The 15,039-nt window shown below is 44.8% G+C and overlaps 1 protein-coding gene across 3 annotated transcripts in view; it reads right to left on the reverse strand.

The window, feature by feature from the left end:
- Nucleotides 1–13,435, reverse strand: part of ITGA6 (integrin subunit alpha 6) — a 68,700-nt gene extending 55,265 nt beyond the window's left edge. For all 3 annotated transcript variants that reach the window (XM_063116390.1, XM_063116389.1, XM_063116391.1), the window contains exon 1: nucleotides 13,255–13,435. In XM_063116390.1, coding sequence (XP_062972460.1) covers nucleotides 13,255–13,409 — 155 coding nt within the window. In that variant the 5' untranslated portion in view covers nucleotides 13,410–13,435. The remainder of the gene's footprint in view (nucleotides 1–13,254) is intronic.
- Between the last annotated feature and the right edge of the window lie 1,604 nt (nucleotides 13,436–15,039).

Below are 15,039 nucleotides of genomic sequence, written 5' to 3' on the forward strand. Positions count from 1 at the left end.
GAAAAACCGGAAAGAGGATTGTAGGATGAGGAAAGAGAAGTGCCATCAACCCTCCTTTTTCCACAGAGTCTGCGTGGGTGATAACTAGCCTTTTCAAAAAAGGTTTACCATATCCTAATACATTTCAAATTCTTCATTCAGATGCTTTGCTTATTAACACAGCTTTGTTCAAAACCGGGACCCTTTTAGACAAAAGGAGGATTCATTAACATGCCCACTGCAGACAAAAGGTTTACATTTAAGAAAGAAACAGGACTGCGTTCCATGTCTCCGTCTATATAGCAAAGGTCTACCCATCTGTCTCTACGTGTCTACATCAGCCCAGTCTGAAAAGGAAGAAAAGAACAGCTGTGAAGGTTTTGGTTTTCATTTTTTCTGTCCTCTCGCCTTACTATTTCAGGGATGCACCATTCTGGGATTTAACTATTTTTAATAGCTCCAAGGGAGTCTACTGAATTGGGAAGAAATTATCCACCCATACTCAAGCCAGTTGAAAAGAAACACATCATTTCAACCTTTCAAAATGGGGGAAAGATGAAACAGCCAGGAAACCACTAAATGACTGGTGGTTGGGGAAAGGGGCGTGGCCATGTGGGGATCCAGGTATGCCAGATTTGGCCCCTGGGCTTGAGGTTCTGCATCCATGCTTTATAGTGTACACTACAGCAGCATCCATGTGGCCAGCATGCCTGCTGCCCAATAGGCTGGATCCAAATTTAGTCATGCAAAGAACAGACCCACTGAAATCAATGGGAGACGTTAATTAAGACCAAGCTAAGTTTCACTGATTTAAATGGGTCTACTCTAAGCATGACTCTTTCAGGATCCAAGCCCAAGTATGTAAATCAGTCCACCGTCTAGCCATGTCTCAGAATAATTTTTAGATACACTGCCCTCATCCTCCGAGACGCTTTTCATACTATGAGAACATTACTTCATCTGACGACACGAGGCTGATTTATTCATGGTAATAAAATAAGAAATGCATTGGTATTCCATTCACTGATCTCAATCCTGCGTCTGTCTATTCCTTACCCAAATGAAAATGACAGAAGCGATGTATAAAAACCTAAAGCTACTTTGGTGTGCGTGCTTTCGAAAAGGCATTCCAAACAAAATGCATTCTGGTAAGGGCAATGTATTTCCACACTGTCGACACAATGCAACACCACGGCTTGTAGAAAATTGCAATCAGCATTACAACTTGTAATTACTAATTTTTGTGAACCGCCCAGAGAGCTTCGGCTATTGGGCGGTATAAAAATGTAATAAATAAATAAATAAACTGACACACCTCCAAACACAATAGCCTTGTGCAGACACAATTGCTCAGACATTGGGGCAACGCCTTGGGCTTCACGTGTCCCACCTTCACCCTTCCTCTTCATGTGCTCCGATGCCCTCCCAGGAAGTAAACAACGTGCATGTGGCCCATTCAGTAGGCCGTTTGGTCCCGCTGCTTCTCCTGCACACAGCAGGAGAGGGTGGCAACTTCTGTCTTTAAAAATAACTCGGACTTACTAGGGTAGTTTTTTGTTGCACGGGAGGCAGACGATGTTGTGAGAGGGACCCGCGAAAATGGTTTGCAGTAACCATCATTTGCCTGATCTGGACATCACAGCAAACAATGGTTATTGTCAGTTAAGAAGCATAGGAGTGAAGCAGAGTGCGGAAGGGGAGGAGGGAGCACAAAAGCTTGAGACATGGCCCTAAGAGGCCAAGCCATGTCTAACAAGAAGAATAATGAGAAAACTCAAAGAGTTCTCAGATTTGTTTCCTTATTTCATATACTGTATGTATGTATATTATTTGATATTTATTTATTTAGAAGATCTTCCTATAGTTTCTAATAAAGATGAAAACCAGCAGCAGCCATTCCAGTAGGCTGTAGAGTGGGAGATCAGAAGGGGAGATGAAGGGGAAGTGGGGCCATTTCACCAGCCTTGCTGAACGGCCACCCCATAAAGCTATGGGTGGCTGAACGGCCACCCCATAAATGAGGGACAGGGCCTTTTCGGTGGTGGCCCCCAGACTATGGAACGATCTCCCTGACGAGGCTCGCCTGGCGCCAACGCTGCTGTCTTTCCAGCGCCAGGTTAAGACTTTCCTCTTTGCCCAGGCATATGGCAGCACATCTTAATCACCCACATGCTTATTTTTAATGGTTTTTAATGCTTTATGTATGTATGTACTGCATTTTAGAATTTTAAATTTTGTATACTTGTTTTTATCTCAATTTTAGAATTTCTGTAAACCTCCCAGAGAGCTCTAGCTATGGGGGCGGTATATAAGTGTAAATAATAATAATAATAATAATAATAATAATAATAATAATAATAATAATAATAATAATTTTGACATTTTTTATGTTCTGAACAACCTTTTGTTTTGTTAAAACAGTACTTCGTGATTGGAGGAGGTCTGACCGACAGAGGAGGGGTCCAGGTGGCAAAATAATCTCCAAACCTCACAAGGTTGCCCACCTCTGGGTGCCCACCAGCAGGTTCAGCCCTTCCATGAGGCAGGGTGAGACCCATGCTTCAGGTGGCAGATTGGGAAAGGCAGCAGACCTTCTGCCCTCAAAGCATTCACTCTTCCACTGAATTATGATCAAACCTCTGTGCTTTATTCGTAGACTGACACAAGTTACGGATTCCTACAGTTTCACATGGTATCATTATAAAACCTGTGTGACAAAAGCAAGAATTCGATTTTGAATCACCCGCAGCGCACAAACAGTAAAGCCTTGTTAATCTATATAGATTTACACCAAATTCCTCTCGTCATGCCTTAGATGTAATTAAGAGGCTCTCATATCTCACTTTCTTCTGCTCTGTGGTTTATTTGCTACTGAGACCCAACTGACTGGTAGAAAACAGATGGGGGTTGGTTTGTTTTTTTGGCTTATAGACTGACAGCCCACACCAGGATAGAAGCCAGCTGTCACTTGAATTTAAAACCCCAGGGCAGAATTGGATTCTGGCATTTCAGCAAACTCTATTAAAATAAAAACAAATACTGAATAGCCACAACTGGACTTTGAAGTTTGTTTCACCCCTTCATCCTGATAGATGAAACCAACACTTCTATTGTTGCTGTTATGTCACTGTCTTTTGCTGTTGACTCTATGAAGGAAGCAGGAAGGATGGTCAACTTTCCAGAAAAACCTGAAGTGAGGATAGAAGACCATGTAAGTCAAGCAGAGCTGGGAACCAGAAGTATGTCTTTCTCTAGCTTGAATTAAAAGTCTCAAGGGTATGTTAATGAATTACTTCTGAAAAAGCACCACCCTTAAGATTGCTGAAAGATTCCCAGGTTCCCCCCTGAGGCTGCTGAAAAAGGTACAGATAGCATCTTGAATTATATTAATTCAATGTTGCTTGTCAGCCACCTTTGAGACCATTGGTGGGAAAGCATGCCTTCAATCCTTTAAATAAATAAATAAACAACATAAAGTGGATTTGCATCAGCAAACATTTAATTATCACCATCTCAAAGCCTCCTTACTTTATTCACTAACCAGTAACATGCTTTATAACACAATCCTATACACATTTACTTGGAAGTAAATTTCACTGAGTTCAATTTATTTATTAATTTATTTTATTTTATTTTCCTATACTACACTCCAAAGGCAATTCTCATATGTCTGTATTAATCAGTAATACCAAGGATCAGACCAAAGGTCTACCTAGCCCACTATTCTGTTCTCACAGTGGCCAATCAGCTGTCTAACGGAAGCCCCTAAGCAGGATGTGAGTGTATTTGCACTCTCCCGCTTGTGTTCATCAGCAACTTGGATTGAGAGGCACACTGGATCTGACATTACAGATGCTATGTAGCTGTTATAACTAGTAGCCACTGATAGCCGTACATTCCAAAAAACACTTTAAGGGCACAATCCTATGCATGTTGAGACAGATAAACATCCTACAACTCCCAGCATTCACCAGCCAGCAATGGGGGTTTGGGAAAGTTGAGTTGTAGGGCTTTTTTTTCTGTCTACACATGCATAGAAAAGCACCCTGATCTGAAAAGCCCTCCCAATTTACCCTCCTAATTTACCCTGATTAGGATGATCACACACCATACTTGTTAATAAATACTTTGAAATTTTAATACACACTTAACTTGTGTCAAGAGAAAACTAATCTACGAATGGTATGTTAAGGGGTAACTAATCTGTTTTAAGTAATTTCATTACACACACACTCACAACACACCGCTCTCTCAATGGGATCCTAAGTTGGGAGACGCATTGGACTTTTATGTGTAGAAATTGGAGTCTGGAAATATACAGAATGGGAGTCATTAGTCTAACCCCGTGGTTCCCAAAGTGGGCGGTACCGCCCCCTTGGGGGCGGTGGGATTGCATAGGAGGCCATTAAGAGGCAAAGGGACGGCAGGGGGGAGCTAACAGGGGCAGTAAAAGCAAAGGGGTGCAGGGGGCACTCGAGGTGGTCTCTCCAGAAGGTCCTAAAACCCAGGGACCGAGCAGGAAAGAGCGGCAAATTCAGCTGCTCTCCCCACACCGCTCCTGCTCAGGAAGGACTTTCTCACTTACGCAGCCGCTCTCTCCTCCTATCTCAAGCCCACAGCAGAAGTAAGGGGTGGGGGAAGCGCCCACAGGAAGCAGAAGAGCAGGAAACAGTTGCAAATTCAGCTGCTCTGCCCACTCTTCTCCTGCCTAGGAGGGCCCAGGGCTTCTTTCCTGCTGGAGCCACCACTGCTCGCTCGCTCCCTCAGCCAGAGCTGCTCCCTCCTACAAGCTGCCCCGGCAGACCTTGCTGCACAAGGCGGGAGCAGCAGCCCTGCGGCAGAGAGGAAGGAGCACGTGGAGGACCGCGGGCAGCAGAGCAGCTGCCAAGAACAGCAACTGGGTGGATGGGGAGGAGGACTGCTTGTGCTGCTGCAAGATATCACCAGGCTCCCTTCCCCTGTCAGGAATTGCAGATTGGGGCCATCTCCCCTCTGAGCTGCTGCCCTCCTGTCCTAATCAGCCCAGCAGCTGATTAAGTGTGCTCCCACCTCCAAAAAAAATCTGGACTACAACAGGATTGGGAGAGAAAAGAAAAGGGAGAGGGAGAGAGAACTGCAATTCCCCAGGTCCTTCCTTGCTAAAGAAGATTCAGCAGCACCTTTTTCCAGAATGCTTGCAGAAACAATTCCAATCTGCCCTTGCTTATTTCAGGGTGTCTAACCCCATTTTTTCAAGCGTTCTTTTGGTAAACATGGTATGTGTGTATCTTGTGTCACCATAAAAACAGAGCTGCAACACAATCCTAAGTATGTCTACTCAGAAGTAAGCCCCACTGAGATCAATAGAACTTGCTCTGAGGTAAATGTGCATAGGATTCAGCCTGAAAACGAAGAGAGGGTGAAGAAAAGACAGGAGAAAATGAATTGTAGAAATAGAATAGCAAGGGAACTGTGGGATATTTAACCACATTTAAAGACAATAAGTACAGTAAAATTAGTGCCCCTCTACTTCAGTCCCAGCCAGGTTTTCCATAGGAAAACTCCATACCAGGTGGCAGATAATTATTTTTAATTTTTAATTAAAATACATTATCCTTTCCTATAACAAAATGGTGCTTACTCCTAAGCAAGTGTGTTCCACTGAAGAAGGAAATCCTATTTGATTCCTGTATTCATGCTAGTGTGACATGATAAGTTAAAGGCACAATTTTATGCATGTTTAGACAGAAAAAAGTCCCTCAACTCCTAGAATCCCCTCTAAATGGGAAGCACCCGCCCCAGGCTTGCCGAGGGAGGGAGGGAAAAGAGAGCGAACACCTCTGTTTGCAGCCAGAGTGGCAGGGCACACCAACTGGATTTTGAATAAAGTATTCAATTAATTGTTACTATTTTGAATTTTATTCTTATTATCTTCCTTGGTGGGTCGTAGAAAACCGCTATTCTGAATAATGATTTTTATAGTGTAGGGTAGGGGGCACTGGGCATGAGTTTGTGGAACCAAGGGGGCGGTAACCTGAAAAAGTTTGGGAACCACTGGTCTAACCACATGACACAACTGCTGATGGACAGAGCAAAGGGCTGAAAATCTGTGAGGCTATGTCAGCAGATAAAGTCCTGCCCATTTTCTTCTAAACCCCCGCACACTTGTGTAGCACATACACCCCTCATAAGACACAATTGTGCAGTTTCAGCTTCAGCCACAGCCAGATTCCTGAACCTCCAGGGTTGCTTTCCCTCCCACAAGTCACATATGAAAGGCTCTCGCAGCTGCACCACATGGAATCTTTTTCAATTACAAAAGACAATTAGAGAGGGGTGGAGCTCCTAGAGCAGGGAGATATTTGATATGCATTTCCCCTGCCCCCTGCACTTGGATTTTTGCAGGTGCAGGAGAGGCTTGTGCTTCTGCATACCTGGAAAAACAAAGTTCCGTAAAGTACTATCACGTAAATCTCACCCATAATTAGAGATTACGCTAAATATAAATCTGGCCATGGAAGAAAGCTTTGCTTCACTAGAGCACGTATTACATTTTCACCAGTTATGTATAAGGAAACAAAATTCCTAACAAAAAGGAACAGCTTAGCTGGAAACACATGCATATCCTTCCCAACCTGGTGCCCCCCACATTTTGGGGACTGCAATTCTCATCAGCCCCAACCAGCATGATTGAGGCTCAGAGATTATGGGAGTTGCAGTCCAAAACATCTGGCAGTCACCAGGTTGGGCAAGGCGAATTAATAAAGATAGCTCCATGTCATTCTGCATATAAACAGTTGCGGCACATAGCAAACATATGTCAACTGGTTTTTTAGCAGCATAACACTCCACTGCCCATCAAACACTGCTACCAACCCCTCCCCCCTTTCTTAGCCATTAACTATTCATGGCCACCCATTTTCTGTGGAACGTACATGGGATTTACAAGCAAGTCATCCTGGAATGAATGGAGCAGTAGAACCAGATAGACTGCACCTTAAAGTTGTGTTTACATTAGATATTTTTTTCTTTTACGCTAACAAAAATTTCCACTAATTTAGCCCAGAGCTTGCAGACATGCAGTTTCTGTCAGTGATTACACTTGGGTCAGTAGAGTTAACCTGACTTACTTGGACGACAAAAGAAGAGGAGGAGAATGTAGTCCAGGGAGAGGCAGCTTTCAGGATCTACTTTGACTGGGTTTGGACAACACAATAACCATGAGTTAAATAATCAACGGTTGGTTATTGTGCCATCCGTCAGAACTTTTTCACACCACGGTTGGCTATTCGGCTGAAATAATCAACACTGTATAGAGTTGATTATCTGAACAACCGTTGGTTATTGTGGTCTGTGTTGGGCACCATTGACTATTTTGTCGCACATAGTTGGTTATTTTTGGCAACTACAGAGTCCCCTGGCAAGAGTGACCAAAGCAGCAGCTTTGGTCACTCTACTTCAACAGGCAGAACTCACAATGGCTGATGGGATACCAGTAAGAGGACTGAGGGGGGAAGAGAGGGCGGGGGATGTCTCAATCAAATATGCTGTTGACTAATAGTCAACTCGACACTGGTCTTAATCCACTCCACGGTTGGTTATAATAATTTCATGTGAGAAGTACCCCCTCAATAATCAACTGTGGAGTTGACTATTAACCCACCATCAAGAATTGTGTTGTCTGAACACAGCCTCAGTTTTTCGTTAGAACACTGAGGTCTCCCAGCCTACCAAATTAACATCCAGGTGGATGTAGAATTGAAGGACATGATGCTTTTGAACAGATGCTCTGACCAGGAATTTGTTTGCAGTAACAAAATTGGAGCTTGTGCACAAATCCTTCCACACATAAATCTACTCCTATTTCGGCCCCACTCCCTTTTTTATTTTAATTTTAATTTAAGCAGTCTAATTTAGGAGGGGCAAAAAAAAGGTTTTTGTTGCGCTATTGCTAAATCATTGGGAGCCAAAAACTTTTCAGTAACCTACTACAAAGCACCCACGGGTCTAGCAATAGATCCCAACTCACTTCTGCTCACTTGTGAGGAAGCCGACACAAAGACAATGGGAAGAAGCAACTGGTTGTTAGATTTGGATTGGGGCATGGGACACATGGTGTGAATTTGTAGAAAAGATATATAGCTTCTGGCAGTAAATAGACCACACAAACGAAAAAACACAAACGATACCCAACTTTCCTATCAAACTGCAAACACAGTTCCTGACATTTCATCTAATAATGGCAATATTTATATAGCACTTTCAAGCGTTCAAAATGCTTCACGTGTATCACATAGTTGCAATCTTTAAGGCAGGGGTGGGCAATTTCTGGAGGTCCATGGACTGTTTTTGGACTGCCAAGAAAATATTAATGATTTTCTTTAAAAATTAAGTCCATAGCAGCTACAGAGTTAGCAAACTAATTCTGACCTTTTGCACGCTCCATAGCCACTACAGGCATCAATTCCCCCCCCAAAAAATTTTTAAACTAAATTTGGGGGGCAAGAGAGGGTGCATGTTGCCTATCCGTGCTGTAAAGCAAGTCAGAATTATTTTACACCTGCCCTTAATGTAGATGGTGGGTGGGGGCAACTGAGGCTGGGAGAGAGTGGCTTGCTTAAGGCCAGCTAGCAAGTTCATGGCAGAGGCAATGCTGCTTTCCTGCAATAAGAAAATGAAACTTCAAGAAAGGCTATCAGGAATGTAGATCTAGAATGTCCAAGTGTGCCAAATGGCCACAGATGCTAATGTTTTTAAGCCACACCTTTGAATTAGCCCTACTGCCTAGCTTTTAAGGCAAAAAATAAAATTCCAGCCAGGACACTTTAAACCATTCAGAAACTTCATTTGAATGTTCTCCAGGCATATGTTTTGGCAAATGATTCACTAGAAAGCCCATTTCAATGCAATTAATGCCGTCATTTTTCAGTCAGCTTTCAAGAAACCACAGACAGATCTCTACCTACCCAGGTAGACATTACTATGATGACTGTACTTAGACCATTCTTCCCCAACCTGGCACCCTTCCAATGTCTTGGACTACAACTCCCATCAGCAATGCCAGCTGGGGATGATAGGAGTTGCATTCCAAGACAGCTGGAGGGCACCAGTTTAGGGATGTCTTCAGTTAAATTTTTGTTCTGACACATCATGATATAAACTAGAGTCTCACAACCAAAGAATTGGCATGTTATTTTAAACGAACAGGGATTTCCACCTTCATCACCCATATGGGAAATGGAGTAAGAGGGTAATTCTCAACTACAAACTTTTCACATAGAAGAGGAAGCCCTCACAGATATCCCCAGAATCTGTCACAGGCAACTCTGGATAGAAACATGATACCACCAGATGCCAAACAAACAAATGAAGGAGTCTATTTCAGCCTTCGCCAACCTGGTTTGTTGCAGATGGACTACAACTCCCATCATCCACCAGCCAGCGTGGCCAAAGGAGCTGACAACTGCACCTCATTGAGCAATGGAAAGACTTACACTGGGGTGGTTTGAGCATTGCATTAGGACTGGGAGAGGGTTCAAATCCCTGCTCAGCCACAAAGCATTCTGGGTAGCCTTGGGCCACTCTCTCTCTGGCCTACCACACAGGATTGTTGTGATCATAAAATTGGGGTGGTTGGTTGGGAAGAACCATATATGCTGCCCTTAAGCTCTGTGAAGGAAGGGTGAGATAAAAATTTAACTATAAATTTAAAAAACTTCTCTCTCCAATAACCAGCACAAGACAGCAGCATTTTATTTCTTGCTTTATTTATGAATACGGACTCGCCTTGCACAGCGCACATCCTGGGGTAAACTGATTATCACATAGAAATCTGCAAATGTGAACTAGTCTTTAATACGGAAACAGTTTAAATTAAATTCTTGGGTGAATTTGGGCAGCAGTGTTAGACCGTGAATAGTCACTGTAATTATTTTACATCCATTTAAGACTTAACAACCTTAGCACAATCCGTATTTTTTCCATTATGTTTCCCTCTGACCTCACTGCTGGCTTTTTTTCTCTCTACATGCCAGCCAGTTTAGCATAACACTTCATACATCTGATAAATCACTTAAGCTTATGATATAATAAATTTGTTTGATTGTCTTTGTGAAAGTTCAGGGTAGGTATGTTGGTGCCCTCCAGATGTTTTCAGCACCTATAACCCCAACAACTGGCCAAGCTGGCTAGGTTTTATGGGAATTGTCATCCATAACATCTGGATGGACACTACTAGAGAAATTGCTTCAGATTCATTGCTTTTTTATTAAAGAGCCTTATAGCCCAACCCTAAACATATTTGGGGGGGGGGGCAGGGGATGAATCCCATTTATTTAAATGGATTTTAGTGCCTATCTTAAAATAAACCATGTTTGTATGTGCATAGCTGGAACCAAGATTTTTTTAGCGTTCCATGGCATATATAACCACAAAAAAAGAAAGTGGAAAAGGAACTGGGCGGGGTGGGGGGGGGAGGAATACACAGCCCAAAGGCAAGTTGATAAATGTTGGGTCGAGGCCAGCAGGGGCAATGAGTCAGTCATATCCAAAGAACGCACATGCTCACACTTGTGGCAGCTCACCAGAACCTCCAGGGCAAAGGAAAGGGAGAGTTATCCATACTCTTTGTGCTCTAGAATGAAATGCAACTGGTGGAAGACATTTGTGAAAGGAGCTAAAGTTTCACAAAAACCTGCCTCAAACCCTGAAGAGCCGCTGCCAGCCAGTGCCAACAATACGGGGTTAGATGGAAGGATCTGATTCAGTTAGGCAGCTTTCTATGACTGTCAAGTGTGATTGTCAAGGGTTTTACCCTTAAAAGCAGCCTAAACATAGTTTTAAATAAGTAAATCCCAAATAGCATTTTCCACTTTTATACACCACCCCACCACCACATATATTATTTCATATAAAACATTTAAGGGTTGACAGGGGGTGTGGGTTGTTTCATTGTTAAGTCATGGGGCAAACAACGTTTTCTTGAACTGGTGTAGCATAGTGACTAAGGCTGCAATCCTAAATATGCTTAGGGCATAATCCTATGCTTATTTAGACAGAAAAAAGTCCAAAACTCCCAGCATTCCCCCATTAAGCAGGGCTAGCTGGGCATGCTGGAACTTGTAGGACCTTTTTTCCAGTCTAAACATGCCTAAGATTGTACCCTTACCTGGGAGTATGTCGCATTGAACATAGTGGAACTTATGTCTGAATAAGCAGGCACAGGATTTCCCTGTAAGGCTGCAAACCTATCTGAGACTAAGCCTCATTGAACTCAATGGGACTTATGTCTGAGTAGGCATGAAAAGGATTGTGCTGTGAGTCAGTAAAATCCTAGTTTGAATTTTACCTCTGCTATGAACTCAAGCAGCTTTAGGCAAGTCACTCTCTTTTCAGCTTTAATTCCACACTTGTAATATTGGAATAATGATACTGGCCTACCTTACAAGATTGTTATAAGGAGTACAAGACAATATATACAAAACCACCCTAAACATTCTGAAGTGCTAAGCATGAAAAATGTTGTTACATTTCTAAAAATATGCCTGAATTATTTCATACACTCAGGACAATCAATGTTGTTTTCAGCAATTCTGCTTTCCCCAATCATCTGTGGATAAACAGAACTGTTTTCATCTGTCTAACGGTACCATCACTTTAGTTGTTTACCTTCCTCTTTACCACTGTTCTTCTCCAGTGCAAAACTGACTTCTGGGCGTGGGCACTAGAGCCTGTGTCCTTCAAATATATACGCCTGAGTTATGAGCCCAACTTTCTTTTATGCCAAACGTGCAAGCGACAATACCATTTAAAAGAACTAGGATTGCCAACTTGAGAACATGCCTTTACAGCCCTCCCCCTTAGCTCTCTGGCAACCTTCACCAGCTGATTTCTGCAGGGTAAATTTTTGGGAATGTCACTGGAGCAGGCTGGGTTCCCTGCCCTAATTTGAAGTCCCATTTTAAACTCTCTCCCTGGGTGAAGAGAGTCCATACATCAGCAGAAGTTGGGGGCAGGGTCTCTTGTGAGGGAGGCATTACAGAGCAAAGCTACACACACACATACACACACAAAAGGGAAAGGATTCTCATTCATCAAAGAAACCAGCATTCGAATGCTGTTCAAAGTAAGCATCCTGTCTTTTAAATTTGTTTTCCTGCAGAAGAGAACATACTTGCTTATTTTAGCACCACCCTTTGGCCTTGCTGCTGACCTGACCTGAGAAGTTTTACATTCCCTTGGGGGGATGGTCCTTTTGTTGCTGTACATCCCCACTCCTCAGTCTTTGTTAACGAGGATCAAGAATGTAAAATCACAGCAGGCGGGTTTGGTTTTAAACCCAGCCGTTTTATGATTTGGTGTGTTGCTTTTGCGTTAAAAAAAACAACAGCCACATAACCTCATGCAAACCACTCTCCTTTTAAACCAAACAGGACTTCCAGAAAAGTTTTTTGCGGGGTGGGTGGGTTGTAAATTGCACATTAGTCAGGGGCAGCCTTTAAAAATATCAGCTCCCTTCCGACATTTTGATCCGTCCCATCTGTTCGCCGTATTTTCGGAGTTCATGTGGTTTTCCGATTTAGGCAGTCCTTGGTAACAGGTGGATGGATGGTCGGTCGGTCTTCCTCCCCGACGAACCACTTTGCTAAATAAAACCACCACCACCCCACAAGCAGACCTATTTTCTGGGGGGAAGAGATTTGCACCACACGCCGGCGGAAGTGAGTGTACTTCGGCACCTCACCCTGCTCCACACCTCCATCCCAGGGTGGAGAAATCGGGCAGGAATGAACTTCAAAAGCTGCGCCTCCGGCGGCTCCGCTCCCTCCCAAAGTGGAGCGATTCCAGAATTCCTTCAGCCCGATCTGGCGATAGGGCCGTTCATAATACGAAGGGTGTGTGGGGAAAAGCAAGCAGCCGCTACCAACTGCAGCCTGTGCGGAGTGGAGGCGATTCCTCCTGCCTGCTCCCACCACCTGCAGCTCTCTCTCTCTCTCACACACACACACACACGCAAGCGCGCCGGATCAGGACTCAAACCCTACATACGAGGGGGTGGAATAGCTCAATCCGAGTTTGGAAACCTGTCAATCAGCGCTTCCACCCAGCTGAAAATCTCCCGCTCAAGCGGCCACGGAGCGGAGGATCAACACAAGGTGAAGGAAGGACTGGAGCAGCCACGGTGCATCTAGGACCGGGGCAGGCCGAGTTCCCCCGTCCGCCTTCTCCAAGAGCCGGGATCAAGCGCCAGTCACGCCTCGCCCCCCAGCCCAGCTCACCCGCCCCGGAGCCACTTACAGCCTCTTGTCCTGCGGCTTCAGCTGCCGGTGCATGGCCAGGGAGAATCCGAAGTAACTGTTCGGCTCGCCGCTCCACATGACCACGTTGTCCGTGTCCAGGTTGAAGGCGAGGGCGAGCCCGGGCAAGAGGCACAGGTAGAAAAGCGGCCGCATGGTTTGGGCCCCGACGGTGCGGCGGAATCCCGGAGAAGAGGGCGGGCGGTGGGAAGCCAGACTCGCGGGGCGCCCCTCGCCTTGCTGGCCTTGGCTCGGCGCGCCTCTCCCCTTCGCTGCCACGCTCTGAATGAGCCCCTTGTTCTCTCCAGAGACTCGCTCGGGCTTTGCACCAAGTGACGAACAACAAGCCCGGAGCCCCGCCCCGTCTCTCCCCAAGCGCGCACAGGGGACGGCCTCGCCTTGCCCTACCCTGCCCGCCTGCCTGCCTGCCGGAGCTCTTGGACACCAGTCGCCTCTTGCCCAGAAAAACTGAGTCAAGCCGGCTGTAAATCGCTCAGACCTTCTTCATTCGCACCGGCCTCTCCCGGAACAGATTTCTGGCGCGTGCTGTGCGGTGAGAAGTTCCGCGGTCGCCCCACCCACACCCTGCGAGGTTTCACGCCCCCCCCCCTCCACCCGAGGAGCCAACTTCTGTGAGTGACGGACCCGTGTAGGGCTTTCTGTCGGAGTGGTGTCATGGGTAAATCGCAGAACCAGAGTTGGAACGGTGGTGATTGTTATTGTTATTATTCCGGCTTTTTCCTATTGCAAGGGAGCCCAAGGCAACAGACATGATTTTCCTTCTCTCCATGTTATCCTCCAGACAGGGCCCGCCCTGGGATAAATAGCGCCTTGGGCGAGGAGTACCTTTGGTCCCCCACCCCAACCGCTAGTCAGGTTTGCAGGGCCACCCAGAAGTTTTATGGGCCCCCGACATTGCTCAAAACCTTGTTTTCTTAGCCACTGTGCTTCAGTTTGCACAAGCCAAACTTCAAAAAGGCGCATTCTGGGCAGTGGCAGTGCACTATGCAACACAGCAGAACTATTACAGGTTTTACTTATAATATTTGACATTTTGTAGCAGTCCCTATCTCTTAGTAAGCATTCTTTACTTGCGAATATCTATTATTTTTATCTTTTTAAAAAATAATGTTTAAGTTATGAATGAAAAAGAGATCCAGCTGACCAGCTTATGGGTTTATTTTATTATTATTATTATTTATACAATACTATTAGTGTTTACAGTATTTGGCGCTAAGTGCTTGGTAATGGTGCCTCAAAATAAAGCTGTGTTCCACTGATTTTTCCCTAGCACCAATGACATCAAAAGTGGAAATGGAAAAAGAAACATACTTTAAAATTAATTGAAGGAAGATCATTTTTGTAGTTAGTGCCCAAGCAACCTATAGAACTTTAAAAGAAAGGTTATAGAGACATGCTTTTTGCCACTCTAGGTCACAGCAGACAGGACATACAAAAAATACAGCCACTGAGGTCAGCTTGGCAACCCCCTGAGCTCAGTGCCCTGGGAGACCGCCCTGCTCACCCACTCCTAAGGCTGGCCCTGCCTCCTAATAACCCTGTGAGGTAAGTTAGGCTGAGAGTCAGTGGCTGACCCCAAATCACTCAGCGAGCTTAATAGCTGAGTGAGGATTAGAACCCAGCTCTCCAGATCCCAATCCGGTTCTCGAAGCACTACTCCACACTGGCTCTCAGGCCACCTACTCCAATTGTTGTTCCACACAGGACATCCAAAGCTAGATCATCCCAAACAGGTGGCTGTCCAGTCTGCTTGCAGACCTCCAGC

The sequence above is a fragment of the Elgaria multicarinata genome, chromosome 2 (genome assembly GCF_023053635.1).
Source record: "Elgaria multicarinata webbii isolate HBS135686 ecotype San Diego chromosome 2, rElgMul1.1.pri, whole genome shotgun sequence".
NCBI lineage: Eukaryota > Metazoa > Chordata > Lepidosauria > Squamata > Anguidae > Elgaria > Elgaria multicarinata.